The sequence below is a fragment of the Chinchilla lanigera genome, unplaced genomic scaffold, assembly GCF_000276665.1.
Source record: "Chinchilla lanigera isolate Chin_1 unplaced genomic scaffold, ChiLan1.0 scaffold00008, whole genome shotgun sequence".
In the NCBI taxonomy this organism is placed as follows: Eukaryota; Metazoa; Chordata; class Mammalia; order Rodentia; family Chinchillidae; genus Chinchilla; species Chinchilla lanigera.
Window position 1 is genome coordinate 2,447,863 of NW_004955409.1, and position 21,599 is coordinate 2,469,461.

At 39.2% G+C, this 21,599-nt stretch overlaps 1 protein-coding gene across 4 annotated transcripts in view; it reads left to right on the forward strand.

Annotated features, from left to right (window-relative positions):
• Nucleotides 1-21,599, forward strand: part of Myo5a (myosin VA (heavy chain 12, myoxin)) — a 121,037-nt gene that overhangs the window by 38,360 nt on the left and 61,078 nt on the right. For all 4 annotated transcript variants that reach the window (XM_013510278.1, XM_013510279.1, XM_013510280.1 and 1 more), the window contains 7 exons: nt 1,938-2,081; nt 2,933-3,014; nt 3,614-3,721; nt 5,409-5,515; nt 15,434-15,699; nt 16,460-16,541; nt 20,234-20,374. In XM_013510278.1, the coding sequence (XP_013365732.1) occupies nt 1,938-2,081; nt 2,933-3,014; nt 3,614-3,721; nt 5,409-5,515; nt 15,434-15,699; nt 16,460-16,541; nt 20,234-20,374 (930 nt within the window). The remainder of the gene's footprint in view (nt 1-1,937; nt 2,082-2,932; nt 3,015-3,613; nt 3,722-5,408; nt 5,516-15,433; nt 15,700-16,459; nt 16,542-20,233; nt 20,375-21,599) is intronic.

Genomic DNA, 21,599 nt, shown 5'->3' on the forward strand with positions numbered 1-21,599 from the left:
TCACTGTGATACTGAGAAAAGACCACAGAGTGCTTTGCCCCAGCACTCTGGGAGATGAGGCAGGAGGGTGACAAGTTTGAGCTCAGCCTGGGCAACTTAACAAGACCCTGTCTCAGAATAAAAAAGTGCTGGGGACATAGCTCAGTGGCAAGGCAGCCCTAAGTTCAGTTCTGCAGCACCACAAAATAAATAAAAAAATGTCCAGGTTCCCAGTGACCCGTGAAAACTCCTCCCTGGGTAATGTACATCGCACAGAGTTGACATCATGGCCCCGTGGAGAAAGAGTCTGCACAGCACCCTTTTGGGAGCAAGCTCCTCTTCCTCACTATAGGCTCCTTGGCAAAACATGGGTGATGCTTCTTTTTTCTCTATTTTATCCCATATTTTCTTTATCTCCTGCAAATTTTCAATTAAGATGAGGGCAGAGAGGATTATTGGGGTACATTGGATCTTTTTTATCTTCAACAACCACAACTGAAGATTTTCATCTCCATTTTATAAAGAAGAGTAACTCCTGCAGCATTTCACTGAAATCAGTAATACAATCCAATTCGCAGCATTTCTCCCTTAGCAATTTCTTGCTGATTGAAGTGAAAATATTAGAGAGTCTGCTATAAATACTTGAGTTATTCTTTTTTTAAAATTCTAGAAAAATGTTTAAAATGTTCATCTAAATTATAGCCATGTCCTCATTGCCAAAACATAGTACAGTGATACCTGCCCTGTTTCTGAAAGTAAAAATACATTTTCTTGGACTGATTAGCAAATCTGATGTTGGTTGTGTTGCTAGTGTTTTCATTCCTGATGTTTGTTTTCTTCTTTTAATGTTTTCCTACTGCTTTCACCTCTTCTCTCTGGTTTTGGAGGTACTAACCCTCGTATTAACCCTATTACCTCCAAACCTAGTGGTTTTGAGATACTAACCCTAGCACAGGCTTTGCTCCAGTGAAAGTTGTCAATCTTGTGTGAAATTAGCTTCATAAACATTTAATATGTCATTATGTGATCGTTTGCTTTTCTAACTACAATATTTATATGCTCTGCCTTAAAAGAAAAAAACTTAGAAGATGTCACCTAAATCAGAAAGAAGACAGGAACCAGGGATATAGCTCAACAGCACAAGCGCCTGCCTGGCAAGCACAAGATCCTGAGTTTGATTCCCAGTACCAATAATAATAATAATAATAATAATAATAAGAAGAAGAAGAAGAAGAAGAAGAGGAAGAAGAAAAAGAAGAAGAAGAAGAAGAAGACATGCCATTTTAGTGTTTAGGTTATATTCTCTAGCAGATACTTTGCAGGTTAGATACAACCATCAAACACTAAAGCAAGATTTTACTTCCTCTGGCTTCTGAAATGGCATTTAAATTGGGTGGATAGTAGTAATATTATGCTAATAAGACCTGCAGCTGGACCTTTGTTGGTACAGGATGGGATGTTAGAAACTGGTTTCTAAAAAGACCGTGAATACTGTAGCAGTGTTGTCAGGAAAACCCTAATGTGTTTTACTCACCTCATTTACGTAAAATAGTTTTCCAAGAAATAAAAATCTTGACATGTGACTAGCAAGGCTTGTGCTCTGGCAGCTCCCAGCTCCATCCATTCTTTCCTTGCTGGCCTGGAAGAGCGTATTTGCACATCCCAAATGGTGTGTGGAAACTTCCTCACTGCTAGGATCAGGCTTGCTATTTCTGAAAGAAGAACAAGAGGATGTTCTGCGAGAATAACAAGATGAATAAGAGCCATTCATGTGTGTCTGTGTCACCCTACAGTGGACAGAGCTTGCACCTGTGCCCACAGGGACACAGTTGGCTGTGTTCCTAAGAAAATCAGCTATGAAGAGTCATGTTCTGCTCTGTCCTCTCTATTCCTGAACAAACTTAGTGTTGTATCACAAACTGCACTTCTAAAATCTTATTTTCTCCCTTGCTTCTTAGTCAATTGGAAATGCTAAAACAACCAGGAATGATAATAGCAGCCGTTTTGGGAAGTATATTGAGATTGGTTTTGATAAGAGATATCGGATCATTGGTGCCAACATGAGGACTTACCTTTTAGAGAAGTCCCGAGTGGTATTCCAGGTAAGCTGGGATGGGCGTGTGTATTTATACTTGTGTTAGATTATCATATAATGGCAGCGCACATGCTTGCTGATATGGCATGTGTTTTATTTCTAAATTATCATTATTATTTTAGCACTGAGACTTGAACCCTGGGCCTTCACACCAATCTACATACCATGTCCTTCTTATTTTTTATTTTGAAACAGGGTCTAGGTAAGTTGTTGGGGAGCCCAGGGTGGGCCCAAACTTGTGATCTTTTTGTCTTAGCTTCCCACAGTGCTGGGATTACATCTGTGCACCACCATACCTTGCTCAAGCTTTCCATTTTTAAAACCAGCCACTTCTGAGCAGCCAGGCTATCTTACCATTACATGTGGATGACTTAGGGTTAATGATTTTGGCTGATTCCTGCAGGTGTTTATTGGAAAGATTAGTTTAAGAAAAGGTACTATTAGTTTAGTCTTCTCTCTCATCTGTCCCACTTGATAGGGAAGGTGTCAGTTAGTTAGAGTTTCTTTCCTTCCTTCTTTTTCACAATATGATATTGTTTAGTTAGGACAGTGAGCGTTAGTAAAGAGAGGTAAGGTCTCGCTGTGTTGCCCAGGCTGTCTCCAAACTCCGGGGCCTAAGTGACCCTTCTGTCAACAACCCTCCCAAGTAGTTGACCTACAGGACTGTGTCGCTGCACCTGGCTTCCACAGAGACTATAGGTCCTAAGGTTTAATAGTCACACATAAGTCCTAGGGAATTTGGGAACGACAGTTTATTTCACCGACTGAGATAATTAAATATTATAATTGTGTTTTATGATAGAATCTTCTGAAGTTTAGAGTAAAATGCAGTAATTGAAAACTCTTCTTATTTCAAAGGCAGAAGAGGAGAGAAACTATCACATCTTCTATCAGCTTTGTGCCTCAGCGAAGTTACCTGAATTTAAAATGCTACGATTAGGTATGAATATGTCATTAGATGCACTGTGCTATATTGTTTTCTTAGTTTTTTAGTTTCTAAATTTACTTGTTATAAGGAGCTTATCTTAAACTAAAATACTTATGGACAAAATGGTTAGAAAATCTGCAGGTGGCTTCCAGGCTGCTCGAGGTGGAGAGAGAGGGAGAGGGAAATGGCTGTCACCGGAACAGGATTGGCCTGGGCTGAGCTGGTTTCAGGTGGCTGATGAGTACGTAGGGATTCATCATGCTGCTCTCTACTTTTGTGTATGTTTAAAGTTCACCCTCATTTAAAAAAAGGAGCATTTTAAAGGAATTATTGGATGGAGGCCTGTGGGGTTTCTGATGAGGAGAGTAGCATGGGAGGAAATTGTACTGCCTGTGTAGTTTGGAATTAAACTTATTCATTTCACCAGTTACGATAAATGTAAACATTTTACTTCATTATTTGGTTGAGTTTTGTGTTAAAATATAATTGAAAACATGGCAGTTAAACTCGAAATTCTGAAATGTGCTGTCATTGCCTCTAATTCATAGTGGTCTCTAGGATAATAAGAGCAGCTTCATGGACTGCAAACCTTTCATCTTCCTTCATTTCAGGAACTGCAGATAGCTTCCATTACACCAAGCAGGGGGGCAGCCCTGTGATCGAAGGGGTGGATGACGCAAAGGAGATGGCACACACCAGGCAGGCCTGCACGCTGCTGGGTAGGTGACTACTCTTGAGCTCTGTGAGTGGTAGACTTGCGACTTGAGCAACCTTGTGTGCAGACTGGTTTGGCTGTTTGGCTGGTGTTGCCGGGAGGTAGACGTAGCTTGTAGAACACATTTTTACAGCACATGGGCAGTGGATGGTTCTAAAATTAGAGTGTGGTACTCTTCATACAACTTTGTATATTTATAAAAATAATGTAATTACAAACTTAAAATGGATGAATTTTACACATATGATGCTTAATAAAGCTATTTTTAAAAACATATTGAAGGCATCAAGGCAAACAATTCTAGAGACAGTAATTCCTTGCTCAAATTTTTACAAAAATCTAGAACCTAAAGTTAAATGAAATGGTTTCCTCTATAAACTCACTTTTTGGGGTGGCCTTGTTTTTTGTTTTGGGGCTTTTCTGTGGTTGGAAATGGACTGAGTTGGCATGGTGGCAAACATTGTATTACACATAGTTCACTGCACTGTGGGGAGACAGTTCAGACATTACTATCTTCTTTCTTGGATTTAAGAAATGTCAGGTGTATATGTGAATAAATCAATCTTTAGAGCTGGAGTCTACAAATTTTAGAGGTGAATTATTTTTCAGTAAAACTGCAGATTGTTAACTCAAAAATTCTATGTTGGTATTTTGAGGAGTACCCTCAAGTAAATTAATTTAAAAGCCCTGCTAATCACAGTGTGGTCCAGAATCACAGTGGAACTTGCTAGAAATGCAGAATCATACCCTGTCTCAGACCTACTGAATCAGAATCTGCATTTGACAAGATCTATTGGTGATTCATATGCATATTAAACACCACTTTACTTCTAGGGATAGATTATAAATTTGAAAAAGTCATAATGTAGGAGGAAAAACACCCACTATAAGGTCAACTCTGAATTAGCTCTATAGAATAATGTATTTAGAAATAGTTTTACTATTGCTACTTGGATATAATTACATCTAATATTCTAGAAAGTCTGACCTCACTGAAAAATGAAGCCAGACGAGTAAGAGCCAAGTGCTGGCCAGTGTTGCCATCCTGCCTGAACCCTCAGACCCTGCTCTGTTGCTGGGGGTGGGGGCACTTCCTCCCCAAGCTGGGGCACATAGCAGTCTGAATGCTTCTAATCTTGGGGCCTCTTTCATTTATAGTCTGTAACTAGAAGACTTTAAAATCTGATTTGAAACAGCTGCAGCTTGCATTTGGCATAGAAATAGAAATGTAAGTAACATTAATGAAACACTTAAATTCAGCGAGTGACAATGAGGACAATCATTTGTTTAGTACTTACCATGTGTCACACAGTATGTTAGGTACGCTATGTGCAGTATCTCATTTAATCTTCAGAAGTATCTGGTGAGACATTTACTCTCATCCCGTATTTCAGTCGAGAAAACAGAAGCCTAGCTGGTGACGTTGCTTTGCAGGTGAGAGCATATTCATAGCAGAACCAGATTGAGCCCAGATGGGTGACACACACAGCCCTGGCATTGCCTGTGATGATTAACTGCCTCATGTTCATGTCAATGTGGAGAAGCGTACGTTTACCACAGTACTTTACCATGTGTGTAGCATCTGGCAAGACTGAAGAATTAATAATAGGCTTCAGATTAGCTGCTATCATTGTTTAGTTGCAGTTCTGAAATTAATGAAATTAATTTTTCATTTACTCTTTTTGTTTCAGGAATTAGTGAATCTTATCAAATGGGAATTTTTCGAATACTTGCTGGCATCCTTCACTTGGGCAATGTTGGATTTACATTCCGAGATTCAGACAGCTGCACAATACCTGTAAGTTCAGAGCAAGCTTAATGCAGCAGCAGCTGAATTGTGTTTTTATTTTATTATTCTTTCTAGAAGCAATACATTTCATGTCTCTAATGCTATCAGAGAGAGATATATTATCTGGTGATAGTGCTTGAACTGAGTATAAAACATGTGGATTCTAATTCCTGCTGCACAGTGACTGTGTGTGTGAGAGAGAGGAGAGAGAATTTGGATACATGTCTTATTTCTATAACAACTGGGAGTTCCATGTAATAGATTGGTAAGTCAAGAGAAAGAGGTTCATTTGGCTTATGACACATATGTACCAAAAATTGATGTTTATATGTTCCACTGTGGAAATATAATATGGTTAACTTATTGAAGAAACTAGTAACACCACTTGCCTCTAGGAAGAGGAACTAAATGGGGTATGTGTGTAAGAAACTAACATCCTTTTCATCTTACTGAATGTGGTATGTGCACACCTATTATCTATTCAAATGTATAAATTCTTTCTCTCCTCTTCATGTTTGGATGGATGGATAGATGAATGGGTAGATGGATGGATTCATTTAGTGATCATAATTTAAATGGCCCTGTAAGATCACAGACTCATAGGAGTTAGAGCTATAAAGAACCCAGGTACCCCAGATACCCCACTTTTTGGTAGCCTCAGTTACCTATGGTCAACCGTGGTCTGAAAATATGAATGAAAAATTGTAGAAATAATTCATTCAGGGAATATCCCCAGGAGTGGTATAGCTAGATTGAATGGAATTTCTATTTTTATTTTTTTGTGAAATCTCCATACTGATTTCCATAATGGTTGTACTCGTTTAGGTTCCCATCAACAATGCAGGGAGCCCAAATGCCCATCAGCTAATGAATGGATAAAAAAGATGTGGTTTTTTTTTTTTTAACAGTAGAGTACTATTCAACTTAAAGAAGGATAAGCATGAGACATGTCTAGCTAAATGGATGGACCTCTTAAGTGAAATAAATTTAACACATGTAAATGTCATATTGTCTCTCTGGTGTGAGAAACTGAAAGTGTAAATAAATAAGAACCAAAATGTATAATAGATAATATGAAATAGAAAGAAAGAAATTATTCGAAAGAAAAGGGGAACTGGGGGTGAGTTGGGGAAGGAAGGAAGGGAAAAGGAAAAAATAACCAAAAAAGGATAAAATGGAAACAAAGCTTAGTATATAAGGAGGGAAAGAGGGGTTGAAGGGAGGGGAGGGGAATGGGAAAAAGAAGAGAAACTAAGTTATATCATGTACAGGTACAAATTGCCTCTGATGTATGTGATCATTATATATATCTAAATTATACCAATAAACTTACTTAAAAAATGAAAAAAATACAAGGAAGGTTCTTTTCCCCCTGCATCCTTGCCAGCATTCATTATTTTTTTATTCTTGATGATAGCTGTGTGAGTAACCTGAAAAATGAATGAATGAATTAGTGAACAAACGAAAGAGTGAACTAAAGGACAGATGACAGGAAACTCGAAGGTAGACTTTTGAAGATGGGGAAAAGGATTGGGGTGGGAGGAGGGAGAAGAGAATTGGAATGGGTCTTCCCAAGCACTGAGATAGCAGTGGATGAAAAACACTAAGGTAATGGGATTGAAAATGATCAAAATATGATAAATCTATGATCAGTTTTCCCAGATGAACCTCACCATTCTATATTACATGCATTAATTTTAAAAAGTAAAGAATCAAGTTCAAAAAGGGATACATGGATGGATGGACAGAAGGAAGGAAGGAAGGAAGAAAAAAGGAAGGAGATGGAGGGAGGGAGAAAGAAAGGAAGGAAAAATAATAAGTTCTAAGTTGCATGCCACTCTGAGAGGCTTGGTGAACTCTCACGCTGCCCTTCTCCGTCCTACCTGGAACGTGAATCACCCCTTTGCCCAGCTTACACATGCTGTATAGACTGCCACCTGTTAGTCATTTGGTAGCCATCTCAGTAGTCGGAGCAGTTATCAAGGTATCACAGCGCTTGTGGTCAGGTAACCCCTATGTAGTAGACTTAAGGATATGTCACAGTGGCTGCATCACTTCCCTGTCTCATCATGTAGCCATTTTATCCTCTCAGCGTCACAAGAAGGATGAATATGGTACAGTAAGATATGAGTACATTATTTTGGTATATTTTGAGTATTCCAGTATATTGTTATAGTTGTCCTATTTTGTTATTAGTTGTTAATTGTACTGCACCCAATTTATAAATTAAACTTTGTGATAGATATACATGTATAAGGAAAGAGATGTGCTATGTAGCCTGCAGTATCTGGCATCCCTGGGGAATGCTGGGTTGTATCTCCTGTGATAAGAGGCCTCCTGCTGGACCGGAAGACATGGGAGAGCCTTCGTGATCAACTCCAACTTTCTGTTCAACGTCTCCCCCTTTCTCACACGACATACTCCAGCCAGTTACATGACAAAGGACCTCTGTCTCCTGCTTTTGCTCAGATCCTCAGTTGCGTCTCTTCCCTGGCCAGCTCTTCCTTGTAACTTGCAGGGGAGTAGCCTCTCTCAGACATACGTTCCCCCTGTATTTTCCTTTATTGCAACTCAAATCTCATTGCCCTGGAAAAGTCTCTCTTGCTTGTCTTTACCTCCTAGGATTTGAGGTCCTTGTAGTGGGACATAATATTTATCTTAGTGTTTATAAGGCCTTAATTTAGATGGTTTTAATTATTCAATTCATTCTTGGTTGCCTTTTTGTCTGAATCTATAGCCTGTAGTGTAAAAGCAGATTCCTTTGTCCTTTAAGAAAAGAATTTATTCCCTACCTTTTGTGGCTATAGCACTCTTGTAATAGGTTAGATGCATGAGGCACAATATAATATAAAATCAAAAGCTTTATGATTTGAAGAGAAGCTGACTACTCAAAGGGCCAGGAGGTAGATGGACAGGGCTTTGGTTTACAGAGAACTTGATCCTCATGATTCCTTTATGGATAATTTAGGTTTTTCCTCAGCCATGAATCTTAATTTCAGATGCAAAATCTGCCCCCTTCCTACTGACAATTTTTTAAAAGATAAAATGATTCTAATTTAAAATCTGACTTCTTCTAATGAAACATTAGTAGTCTTAAAAGCAGCTTTTTTGAGGTAAAGTCACATACCCATTTACATGGCTTTAAGTATGCAATTAAATGGTTTTTATTGTTTTCACAGATATGTGCAACTGTATGGTAACATAGTAATTTAAAGTGTTTTCATTATCTCAGAAAGAAGCTCTGTGCCTTTAGCTAGTGCACCTCTTTTCCCTTTCACTTGCCACTTAACTTTTTCACCTCATCACTAACAACTGTTGTTGGTTGCTCTTCTACCATAGTGCTTAGGAAGACCACTTGGACCATTGAGAAGGGCTGTTGAAAAGGTCATGAGACTGCAATGCAGAAGAAAAGAACAGAACCAATTAATGGAGAAAATGCCCCTTCTTGATAGTGGTATACTAGACTGTTGGAGTCCACCAATCTACAGCAGACTTGCAGAAATTATTGACCTATTAATAGAGAGTTCCTTACCCACCTGGCCTTAATTGTAAAGCAGCTATTGTGTGACCACATGGAAGAGATTGAGGCCTGTTTAAAGGGAGTGCAGAAGAAGGCTTGACTACAAAATACAATTTTTGAAGTAAATGGAAAACAAGAGAAATCCTCACAGAATGCAGAGGAAGAGGCCAGAGATAATTGAGATGAGGAAAGAAGAGAAAAAGAAAGATGTAGAGGGCCTGTTCAGAAGGTGCAGTCTACATGTAATAGGGGTACCTGAAACAGGACAAAGCAAATGAAGCTGAAACAATAATTACAGAACTAACTGAAGAAAATTTGCCAGAGTTGAAGAATGAAGTAGACTCACGATGAGTCTTCAAATGAAGAAGGCTCACGGGATACTTTTAAAATTTGATGAAAAGACAGCAACACCTAGGCATATCCTCATGGCCTTTTTTGAATTTCAAGGATAAGGAAAAAATTTTGCAAGTATCCAGACAGAGAAAGCAGGTTACTCATAAAGGTGCAAAAGTCAGACCTCAGATTTTTCTCTTAGAGTTCTAATGCCAGGAGACAGTGGATCAACATTTACAGGGTTTTAAGGGAAAACAGTTTTGAACTAAGAATTGTATACTCTGCCAAGTTAGTATTTGTGTATGAAGGCCACTAGAAGACATTTTCAGATACTGAGGGGTTAAGAAAGTGTACCAACCAAGAATCTTCTCTGCAAATTTTGTTGAATGATTTACTGCAGCCAACAGAAAAGGATAGGGAGATAGGTGTATGGAAGATTTGATAGTTAAAGCTAGTGAAGAACATGCAGTCAAAAATTGTTACATAAGGGCTGGGGATTTAGCTCAGCGGCCGGCACAGCACCTGCCTGGCAAGCGCGAGGTCTTGAGTTCGATTCCCAGTACTGGAAAAACAAACAAACAAAATTGTTACATATAAGAAGGTAAACCTAAATGCGAAATAGGTTTGTAAGCTGGATCTAAAATTTTCAGTTTATGGAGTTTTAAACTGTCAAAATGCATATCAAATAGTTAGTGTAAATAAATACCATTTTATTTTTGTCATTCATATAACCATGGATGTTGTTAAGCCAAATGTATGTTAAATAGAAGTGGTTTGTCACTGTGGCCAGGGCAAGTACAGAAATTCTAAATGTTCATCTGACAAAACTGGGAAATGGTACAGTTTTAATGCCTTTTTAAAAATCTGACAAGTTCGTAATGTTAATACTAGTAATATAAGGAGAAAATTTCCAAAGACTGGCTGGAGAGGGGTGGATATGTTTGAAATTAATAAGATCCAAACTGAGTTTAAAAAATCAATCTCTGATTTACCCACATTTTTATAAAACAAAGGTAAAGGGTTTAAAGGTAATAGAAGCTGTTTAGGTCACAGAAGTAGAGAGTAACATTTTTATTAGGTAGAAATAAGGATGTTGCAAGAAATTTCACATTTATGAGATTATGTGGCACTCACGCAGTATTTTTTCAGTATCTTCATGTGAATGGTAATTTTACTATTATAAACTGATATATATATTTTAAAATATTCAAAACTAGTGATTTCATGTACTTAAAATTCATTGAGTAGTTCTTCAATAAAAGAGAATATAGGTAGCCAAAAAAAAAATGAATCTAATATTTGCCTCTATAGATTTGCCTACTCTGGACATTTCATATAAGTTGAATCATATAGTGTGTGGCCTTTCAAAGTCCATCCATGTATCAGCACTTCATTCTCTTTTTCATGGCTGAATAATAGTTTGTGTGTGTGTGTGTGTGTGTGTGTGTGTGTGTGTGTGTTGATGTTGTGTGCATGAGTGTTGGTGTATAGGTATTCTAGACTGCTTATTTTAGTTAAAGGGCTGGGCTCTTTGAGTTTGGGAGGCGCTGATGTGTATCTGGAATGATGACTTTCCGGAGGGCATGGAAAGGAGGAAAGCTGCCTAAATGCGACAGGCCCAGGGATGAGGGTGTCAGAGATGGAGGTTCTACTGTGAGCTCTGACATCACTTGGCCATATGATTTTTGACAATCCGTGTGTTCTTTTGGATCTCATTTCCTCATCTGTCATTTGGAGACTATGATGTTCACCCTGTCTATTCCCCAGGATGTTACCAGATTCAACTGATCCCTGTGGAAGATGTAAAAAATATAATACACTCCTACAGGTTAAACAAGTACTGTCAAATACCTGCTCAGGCAAAGTCATGGAAAATATTGTAGGGCTGTAGGCATATTTAAGTCATCAATGACATTTTAATCGATGGGTGTCTAGCCTTTTGGCTTACCAGGGCAGCATTCAGTGAAGATGAATTTTCTTGAGCCATATCTAAAATAAATAATACAGTCAATGCATAGAAAACTTTCTTTGTTTTTATTTTTTTTTATAACTTTTACAATAGAGGGCAACACAAACATAAAAATAGTAGGATATTGGCCTTGTTTGTGTGAAAGGAATGTACCATTGTCTGGTGCAGTGGAAGCGGTTACAGTTCAGGTGAGTTTTCAAGTGCTTGTCACAAATTTTTTATCTTATTTACTCTTTGTGTGCGTCATCCTTGGAAATAGTTGTTCACAAATGTACTTGCTGCCATGCTCACCTCAGCAGCATATATGCTAAAGTTGGGGTGATACCGGGAAGATCAACACGGCCCCTACCAACAGGAACCTGAAAACAGGCAGGAGTAGCTATCCTAATTTTAGATAAAGTGGACTTCAAGCCAAACCTGATCAGAAGAAGCAGTGAAAGTCACTATATACTGGTTAAGGGAACAATTCAACAGGAAGAGATAACAGTTATAATCACATGTGCACTGAAAGCTGATGCACCTGAGTTAATGAAAGAGCAGATAAACATCAACACAGGGGAGTTCAGTATGCCACTGTCACAAACAGCAACTAGACGAAATACTGACAAAGAAATAGGAGAGTTGGACTACACTTTAGAAGAAGTAGTCTTACTAGATATCTACAGAGTGTTCCACCCAACAGTAACAGAATACAGTGTTCTCAGCAGCGCACAGGAACTTTCTTCAGAGTAGACCACATTAGCCCATAAAACATGCTTAAGTATATGCAAAAGAATTGACATTATCCCATGCATGTTATCATAGTTCAATGACACTAGAAATCAGTGGCAAAAGAAACCACAGAAATTATGGAAATTAAACAATACACTCTTGAATAATCAGTGGGTCATAGAAGAAATCAAGGAAGAAATTGGTCAGTAGAGCCAAATGATAATGTCAGTCCAGTATACCAGAATCAGTGGGACACAGTCAAAGCAGTCCTTCGAGAGAGGGTTATAGCTGTGAAGCCTGTCTCAGAGAAAACAGCGAGCCCAACTAAATAACTTAGTAGTACACTTCTCAACACCCAAGAAAAATAAGAACAGTCAAAATCCAAATCTAGTACAAGAAAGGAAATTAAAAAGATCAGAGCAAAAATTAATGAAATTGATACTGAAAATACAAAAAGCAATGAATTGAAGAGCTTTGAAAGAGTAAACATAATAGACAAACCCTTAGTCTTACCAAAAAAGGAAAGAAAAGACCCACATCAAGGCAATTAGAAATGAATAAGGTAAAATCACAACAGACACTGCCAAAATCCAGATTATTAGTAGTTGCTTCATAAATCTGCACTTGAATAAATTGGAGAATCCCAGAGAAGTGGAAGGTTTCCTTGATACATATGAATTCCCAGCACTGAACCCAGAAGATACAAGAATCCTGAATAGTACACTAACAGGCAGTGAAGTTGAAAGAGTAACAAAAAACCACCAACTAAGAAAGCCCACTGCTGATCTTCAAGAACTTCAGGGAAGATCTAATGTCAATACTCGGCAAACTCTTCAATGAAATTGGAAGGGAAGGAACATACCCACAATTATTCCTGAAAGCTAGCTCTACCTATTCCAAAACCAGACAAGAACACATCTTAAAAACAGAACCATAGGCGAATCCATTTAATGAACATAGACCCAATAATGTTCAACAGGATACTGGCAAACAGAATGCAACAAATCATCAAAAAGATCATACATCATGACCAAGTAGGCATCATTGCAAAGATGGCTCAACTTATGCAAATAAATAGAATACATCACATAAACAAGCAAGACAAACATCACATGACAATCTCCATAAACACAGAAAATGCCTTTGACAGAATGCAACTTGTATTCATGATAAAAAGCCTGAAAAAATCGTGGTATCTGATAAAAGCCATTTGTGACCAACCTACTGTCAACATTATATTAAATGGGAGAAAGCTGATTTCCCTCTAAAGTTTTGGGACAAAACAAGGATGTCCACTATCACCACCCTGTTTGATATGGTACTCAAAATGTTAGCCAGAGCAATCAGGCAAGAGAAAGAAATAATTTCTTATTTACACCTTTACAGTCAGTCATCTGTGACTTTTTAAAGTTCCTCTTTTTATCAGCCGTTGCCAACACACCACCAATAGCTGTACCCAACACACTGACCAAGGCCACAGAAAATTGCTTTCATGTAATTTTTACTGCTTCATACACATTAGGAGATTCAGTTGTGTCTTTAAGGGCACCAAAGAAGTCATTTCTTCAGTGACACTGTTATCAGTCACTGTAGTGAAAATGGCAAGTGGAGCCACATTTGTAGCATTAAACACTTTGATCTTTCATTGATCATCAAAGCACAAAATTTGAAATTAACACCCTTACTCCCCAAATCTCTTTCAATAGATGTTTCTGTTTCTCATTTCACCTGCTTATAATCTGGTGAGACAAACTGATTTTAGAAAAATCCAGGTTTCTATCAGGACAAATTGCATCTGCCACACTTTCCATATATTGCTTAACAGACTTGCCATCAGTAATGGTTTTAATTTCTTTTGCAGTCAGGTTTGCTACCACATAACTAGCTTTTATAAGAGTCCTTCTGAGATGCAATTAAAATTTTTCATTGAGATAGCAGACCTTTTTTTAGTTATGCTATTTTGTCTTTATGATGCATCGTTTGGCAGTGTGTTTTTGCATATAATATTCTTTTCACATTATAATCTTTGAAAATTGGCAGGCTTGTCCTACAAATTAAGTATAGTCCCTTACTTGTCTTGACAAAAAGTACTCATCTGTCCATTTTTTGTTGAACATTTTTTTTTTCTTCCATAATTTTTTTTATTTATTTATTTTTGTTTTGTTTTGTTTTTTTCTGGTACCGGGAATCGAACTCACAACCTCGCGCTTGCCAGGCAGGTGCTATGCCGCTGAGCTAAATCCCCAGCCCCCCATAATTTTTTTTCATTTTTGGTTCTGTTTTCTTTTGACCACCTTTTTCTTTTTTTAGTGTTAGTGATGTTGTATATGTAGTTATAAAAATACCATGAGCAAAGAACTATTTGATACACTTTTATGCTTGTACCAAGCTGCTGAAAACTTTTTATTAATAATAATAAATGCTTATCTTCACAGTACACATATGTGGGTAGGTTGAGATATCACGATTGATAGTTCCTGTATTTTCTCAAGTTGCAAAGCACTCACAATGTCTGATGCATTTTTTTGTTGTCACCTGTGTAGTTCATGCTCAAGCACCTTGCAATCAAGTCATGAAAAATAATGCTAGAGTCCCATAATCATGTTAAAAGTTTGTGACCTCGTATGGCTTCATGTGGCCCCATGCTCTGCAGGGTAGATCTACCTGATCACTCACCTGTCAAGTTTCCTTCTGAAGACATCCAGCAGCTTCCCACTCCTCTAAGGATAAAGACTGGGCAGGTGCCTCTGCCTCTATCTCTGGCTTCATCTGACATTTTTTCTCCCTCAGCCTTGACCCCTCCTGCTACAGAGACTTTTTTCAACTTTTCCCTCCCTCTCCTCTGAAAGCTCTTTCCCATTCCTTTCTCCTGGTGGCATCTTCTACCCCTTCAAATCTCAGTTTTTTCTCAAGGCCGCTGTCTCCTGCCCCTGGGTAGAGTACATACTGCTCTTGTGGACTCATAGCCCAGTGTCCTTCTCTGTGATACCTTACATTTTAGGAAGGAATCGTTTCCCCAGTGGGCTATGAACTCTAGGTGGGGAAGGACCAGATTTTTTTGTTTGTTTGTTGGCATATAATGGACATACAGTGGATATTTTTTGATTAGTTGACTGACTTTCCAAGTGAATGAATGAATGAATGAGCCCTAAGAGATATACAAATACATCATCAAAGAATCAAAGATGAACCCTGAAAAAGATGGCAAAGTACTGCCTAGACTAGCTTTAGGTGAATGTTGTGATTATCATTATTGATATGGTTTGAGCAGTCTTGATATTTCAGTAAAGAAATTGTTGAGTTTTTTTTTGTTTGTTACCTCTTTGTTAACATTTCCAGGATGTTCTTCTTTGATTGACCTGGTCATAGGAAATAACTTACTCTCTTGTGACAGCCCAAGCATGAACCTCTCAGTATCTTCTGTGACCTCATGGGTGTGGAGTATGAGGAGATGTGCCACTGGCTCTGCCATCGAAAGCTGGCCACAGCCACAGAGACATACATCAAACCCATCTCCAAGCTGCAGGCCACAAATGCCCGAGATGCGCTGGCCAAGCACATCTACGCCAAGCTCTTTAACTGGATTGTGGATCATGTCAATCAGGCTCTCCATTCTGCTGTCAAGCAGCACTCTTTTATTGGTGTGCTGGATATCTATGGGTAAGTATGTTTGTCTTCCTGGGTTAGCAGTAGGCATTTCCTCATACAGAGTAGTTAATAACTGTTGGCATTTAATTTTGTCTCCTACTGGTGAGGAAAAAGACGAGGAGTACTTTGATGATGGTGATAGAATTGCTTGTTGCTTAAAATTAAAACCAAATATATATCTCAAGTCCAGAGCTAATTTACAAGCTAGTGGATAGAATTGATTGGTTTTCACACACTTACTAGGCAAGTCCTCACTGAATTTCTAGAAATCTAATTTTGCTTGCTAGTTTGCCTTCTCTGGATGCCCTTCTTTACTTGTAAAGCTTCCAGTATATTGTTTGTTTGATCCTCATTTTTCATTCCCTGCTTCAGTTTCCTAAAGAATCCTTGATAGCTCTGTTTCTATTTTCTTTATATGTGTATATAGCCCTGTGAGTCTGTCATTTGAGAAGAGCAATAGCTTTATTTAAGTATTACTGTTCCCCACTTCAGGATGAAATAAGCCCCCTAACTCTTATTGTCAAATAGTAATAATAATAAAACAACCCTCAACAACAACAACAAAAACCTCCACAGCCCACATCTCTGCATGCTGGGGCCGTTTTTTAAAAATTCTCTGCCTCTTGGCTGATTGTTATCTGCTAGATACAAATTCCATGGTTTGCCTTACAAACCTTTTTCCCATTCCTTTGTTCCTAATGTGTGCATTTTGAATATTTTTTTAAAAAGATACTTCTTTTCTCCCCTTCCCACTTTATTTTTGGTTTTACAGATTTGAAACATTTGAAATAAATAGTTTTGAACAGTTTTGCATAAATTATGCAAATGAAAAACTACAGCAACAATTCAACATGGTAAGAATTTTCTTCCTTGAACAATATTCTGCTATAAATTATTCTCTTGAATTCCTAATCTTTGTTTAAAGGCTGGCCCCTGAAAGGAAGCCCTGAAATACAATTATTATATGAGGTTTAGAGCAGCTAAACTGCTATGGAACTGATGATTAATAAATGATGCAACATTAGAAAAACATTTGATGGTCCAGATGGAATTCAAAGGTATCCTTTGTCTGAGAGTAGTGAGAATTTGAGGCAAGTAAGTGGAGAGAGGCTGAACTACGTTAGGTGGTAGCATAGGAGGAGTGAACAGGGGTTTCCTTCAGTGTGTTAGTCTGAAACAGACTGGCTGTGGAGTTACGACCACTTGAACTCTTACTTGCTAGGCCAGCAAGACATCAGAGCTAAACATCAGAACCTTATGTATTCTTTCTTCCAGTGCTCTACCACTTACTGTGTCAGTGGCATTGCGATTATTTTGAGAGTGGCCCTTAGGAGGTGGTAATATCAGATACCCTAGAGGACTGTCATCACTGTGGGAGACTTGGAGGGGTTTAAAAATGAGGGGCAGCAGATTGTAATAGTAAAGGGCACAGGCCCCAGAGGGGAATGCTTGGCCTGGAATCTCACTCGGCAGTGACTGTCCAGGGGACCTAGGGCAAGTTAACTGACTTTGCTGGAACTTAACTTTCTCATCTCTAAAGTGGAGATACTAATGGTACCTACCGCATATGCGTTTATGGATAAGTATAGTGCTCATCACATGCCAGGCAGAGTTCTGAGTGCCACATTGGGGGTGGTTGTTAGTAATGATGAGAGAGGACACTAGAAATGAACTACCAACAGGAACTGGAAGATGAAAGAGAAGAGAGCTGGTGGGCCTGAAAAGTACCCTCACTGCCTTCGCTGTACGAGACTGGTCAGGTGGCACGGTCCACAGCTAAAGATGTCACCATAGATGAAAAAAGTGATAGAAACCAAAAGGTAGTATCTAAAAATGGTAATATTGGGAAGAGAGCAAAGGAGCACTGGAGAGGTGGTCTGTGCAAATTCAGTCTTACCTAGTTTATCAGAAAATCAACAGTTTCAAACTAATAAACCAGAAAGTGGCTGATAAAAGCGTATTCTTTAGAAATATATTGGTAAATGTCCGGAGAAATACCTAAGATAATTGACAGTTTTTGCCGCTAGGGAGTGAGATGGGATTGGGGAGGACAGGGACAGAAGTTATAAAAACCTTGTGAAGCATTTGATAAATACTGCATATACTTTGATAAAAATTTGAATCATCTTTAGAAAGTTAAACTGCTTAGCAGATGAAGTAATGTAGAGATGATCTTAAAAACCTTGGGCTTATGACTGTTTCTAGAATAATACAATTGGTGTATTATCTGTGCATAAAGAATATTAATAAAAACCTAACAGAAACCAAATTGAGCACTCTAATTTCTCAAGGTTTTTCTGAATTTGGTAATGTTTTAGTCAGTGGCACCCTAAGGTGACTGGAAACGTAAGGAACCAGTGCTAGCTGCAGTAGAGCCTGGCCAGTCTGTCACTTTCTCAGGACTCTCGTGTCTCTGCCTGTGTGTTTCTCTCGCTCTTGTTTCTCTCTCCCGCTTTCTGCTTCATCCCCGTTTCTCCTCTCTTCACGCACCTCCCTGTACTGCATTTCAGCTTCTCTCTGCACAGCAGCTGCACTCGCTCTCACTGTCCCATGGTGGGTTCTTTGCTTCTGGTCTCTGTGTGCTTTTTCTACCTCTGTCTGCCTCCTTGCTTACTTCAAACGTTCTGTGAAGCCAGCAGAGCAGTGCTTGGAACGCTCTTCCTGTCCTCTTAACTTGCACAGCTCCCGCTCATCTTGGTTTCTTCCAGCTTTAGCTCCCACTGCTAGTTGCCTAATTATTTCCTTGTTTTCTGACTCAATAGGGGAGAAAACAAATGTGATTAACCCCGTTCATGTTTTCATCAGAGCTGCCAGCAGAGGAGTGCCCCCTGTCCCGCAGCTGGCCTAGAGAGCTGATGACATAGGAGCTCACAGTGGAGAACCTGGCTGCAAGGGCTGCTCCTTGGGCTGGCACTGTGGGTGGGGCAGTGGCATCAGGAACACTGTGACTGGCATGCCACTGTTGGGAGGCATCGCTGTGTGGGCCAAGGATCTCTTGCCCACATTCTTTGACAACTGAGACTCCCCTGGATTTTTCCAAATGAGATATAAAGCTGTGTATGAGAAAAAAGCTCTATTTAAAGTCTAGAGCAGGGCTTCTGGTGCCAGTGTGCAGACTGCATATAAATTAGTGAAATTTTTGAAAAGACAGCTCATTAGTTTGGAAGATGTTGGCACCATCGTTTAGGTACCATCAGTTAGCAGTACCGTCATGCTAGCATATGGTGCCCTATTTGCCTTCTCATTAATGAAAAGAAGAGAAGCAGTTTGCTAATTAACCTGATACAGATATTCATTTGGATGACCAGTTTTCTGACTAAGGCTTATTACAGCTGGTTAGACTGCACATGCTGCGAATGAGTGGAGGTGACATTCCACTAGGTACAGAATCAGGTGGGGAGCTTCCAGGTGCAGGAGGAGAGATGCCTCAGAAATCTGTCTCCTGAGTTTCACAGGGCTTGGGTCTTAGAAAACAAAGACACATCTTCCTGGAAACGGCACTTGAGAGAACCAGAGGAGACATGAGGGAGGGCGGGAGAAAGAAACCCTTGGGGAGCATGGAGTGGCCGTCAGCATGGCACAGCGGGGGGGTTCGGTACCCGCTGAGTGGGGTGGGCCTCCGACCTGAGCTGTGGCGGTGGCTGGACTGCTTTCCATCTGCACCATGCGCTTCCACCTGTCGCCAGAGCTGGGAGCACACAGGCCTCCCTCAGGACACCACCCTGGCCACCCTTTTTCCCAGTGAGATGAGCTCTTCTCTCAGAGCTCACCTTGTTTTCCTTTGTAGTGTTACTAGTTTGTAATCTCACTCCCTGTGATGATTTGATTTCCAGCCACTTCTTCTCCTTCTCCACAAGGGCAGTGCCCACTGTGTTGTCAATGGGTAGTGGCTGACATGTGACACACAGTCCACACGTACTGACAAGAGGCAGTGATGACTGCACATTGGCAGAAATAGCAGCGGTAGGACTTGTAGCTGCTTGCAGTATTGGATGCAGAATTGAGAAAAGCAAGAAGGGTAGATTCTGTGATGAAGGAGAATAATGAAGACTGATACAGGAGACCAGCCATCGTCTCATCTAGGCATGTGTACTTCGGCACCATGGGCCCCTAGAAGCAGGACTTTCTTGTGCTGCAGATGTTGCCTACACCATCTGGAGGGCATTGCTCTGGGCTGCTCAGGGCCCCTCAGGTGCACCTGGGTTACCTGCTGTTAGCAGGTCCCATGCAGTAATTTAAGAAGCCACAGCACACAGTGCAGTTTAGAATAAACATGATCACAACAACTGCTGTACTTAGCAGCTGTTTAAAGCACTTCACGTCTAGATTTTCTTATTCACCAGGAATCCTGTGTAGCACGGCTTCACGGTGTGGGTTATATTTGCTTTTCCTGTGTGTAAATCATTCATCTCCCATGAGATCGTTGTTGCTAGAAGCCAGAGGCTATCTCTAATTACATTGGTATTCTCCGATAGAAACATTGTTGACCAAATTCTTTATGATGATCCTATAATGACTGCTTTTTTTTTTTTTTTTCCAATTTCAGCATGTCTTCAAATTGGAACAAGAGGAATATATGAAGGAACAGATTCCTTGGACACTCATAGATTTTTATGATAATCAGCCTTGTATTAATCTTATAGAGTCTAAACTGGGCATTCTGGATTTGCTGGATGAAGAATGTAAGGTATGATTTTCTGCGGCATTTAATGGACCAGAATAGGTGATTTGTTAAGGTCAGAGGTGAGTAGAGCATCCTGCAGATTCACTAGTACACCATGAGAGGCCACTGTGACAACAGCTGGGGGTACTCTGACTTCTATTCTGAGGGGACGCTAGACCGCCAGGTTTCTCCTCAGTGAAGCTGGGAGAATGTCCCTTTTCTTTTTATGTAATTATAAATTATGTGCAAAATTGACATTAAATTGCTACCAATTTTTACCACTTTTGTTATCAGTTTGCTTATGTTTAGTACTTTTTGTTCAGTGATACAATATATTTGAACAAGTATAAGAAAGCCAGGTGTGGCAGCACACATTTTTAATCCTGGCTACTTGGAAGACTGAGCCAAGAGAATCTCAAGCTCAGGGCCAGCCTTGGTGCTCCCTGTGTTTAATCCCCAGTACTACACAAGGAAAAGAAAAAAGAACAAAAGAGAGAAAAATGCAAAAAGTTGTTCTAAATGGCTGTAATTTTTAACTTTACCAGTTGTTCTTCTTCATTATTGACATATGATGGGGATGCAGTTTTAGCTTTCATATTTAAAGATGCGGTATGTTGAGGAAAATATTAGATCCCCAGCTTTCTACTAACTGAGTACTTTTAGGCAGATAAGCCACCCATTGCCTTAGTCTTTCTTTAGTTTATGTGCAGTAAATTACAACTCATCACAGGTTGAGCCTTGTAGCCATCCAGATATCTCCAGCATTAAGAATGCATTTAATGAAATGGTGCTTACTTCATTTGAGGTTTTATTAAAATGCAAAGCAAAGTAAAAGTGATATCCCAGTATTTATCAAATGGGCAAGTTTAAACCTGATACTTTCACTTGATAATAATGAATATTGCACTTATACTCTTGAGTAAAGATAATAATTTATGTAACATATTTAGGAGAAAATTTTGACATTTGTCAGAACCATAAGTGCATATCTGTTTTTACCCAGGAATGAAACTGCTATAATTTAACCTATGAATATACTTACAAAAATATACAGGATATATATGTAAAAGAAGAAAACTGTGGCAATTATCATAATAACAAAAACATCAGTGACAACTTGTGGCCATAAATAAGGGAATATTATTACTAAGAGGAAAAATTGGAAGAATTATACAGAATGAGCGCATTGCATACATGCCTTGAAAGGCAGGAAGACATGATGAAATTGGAGGAAATGGCAAGGAGACTG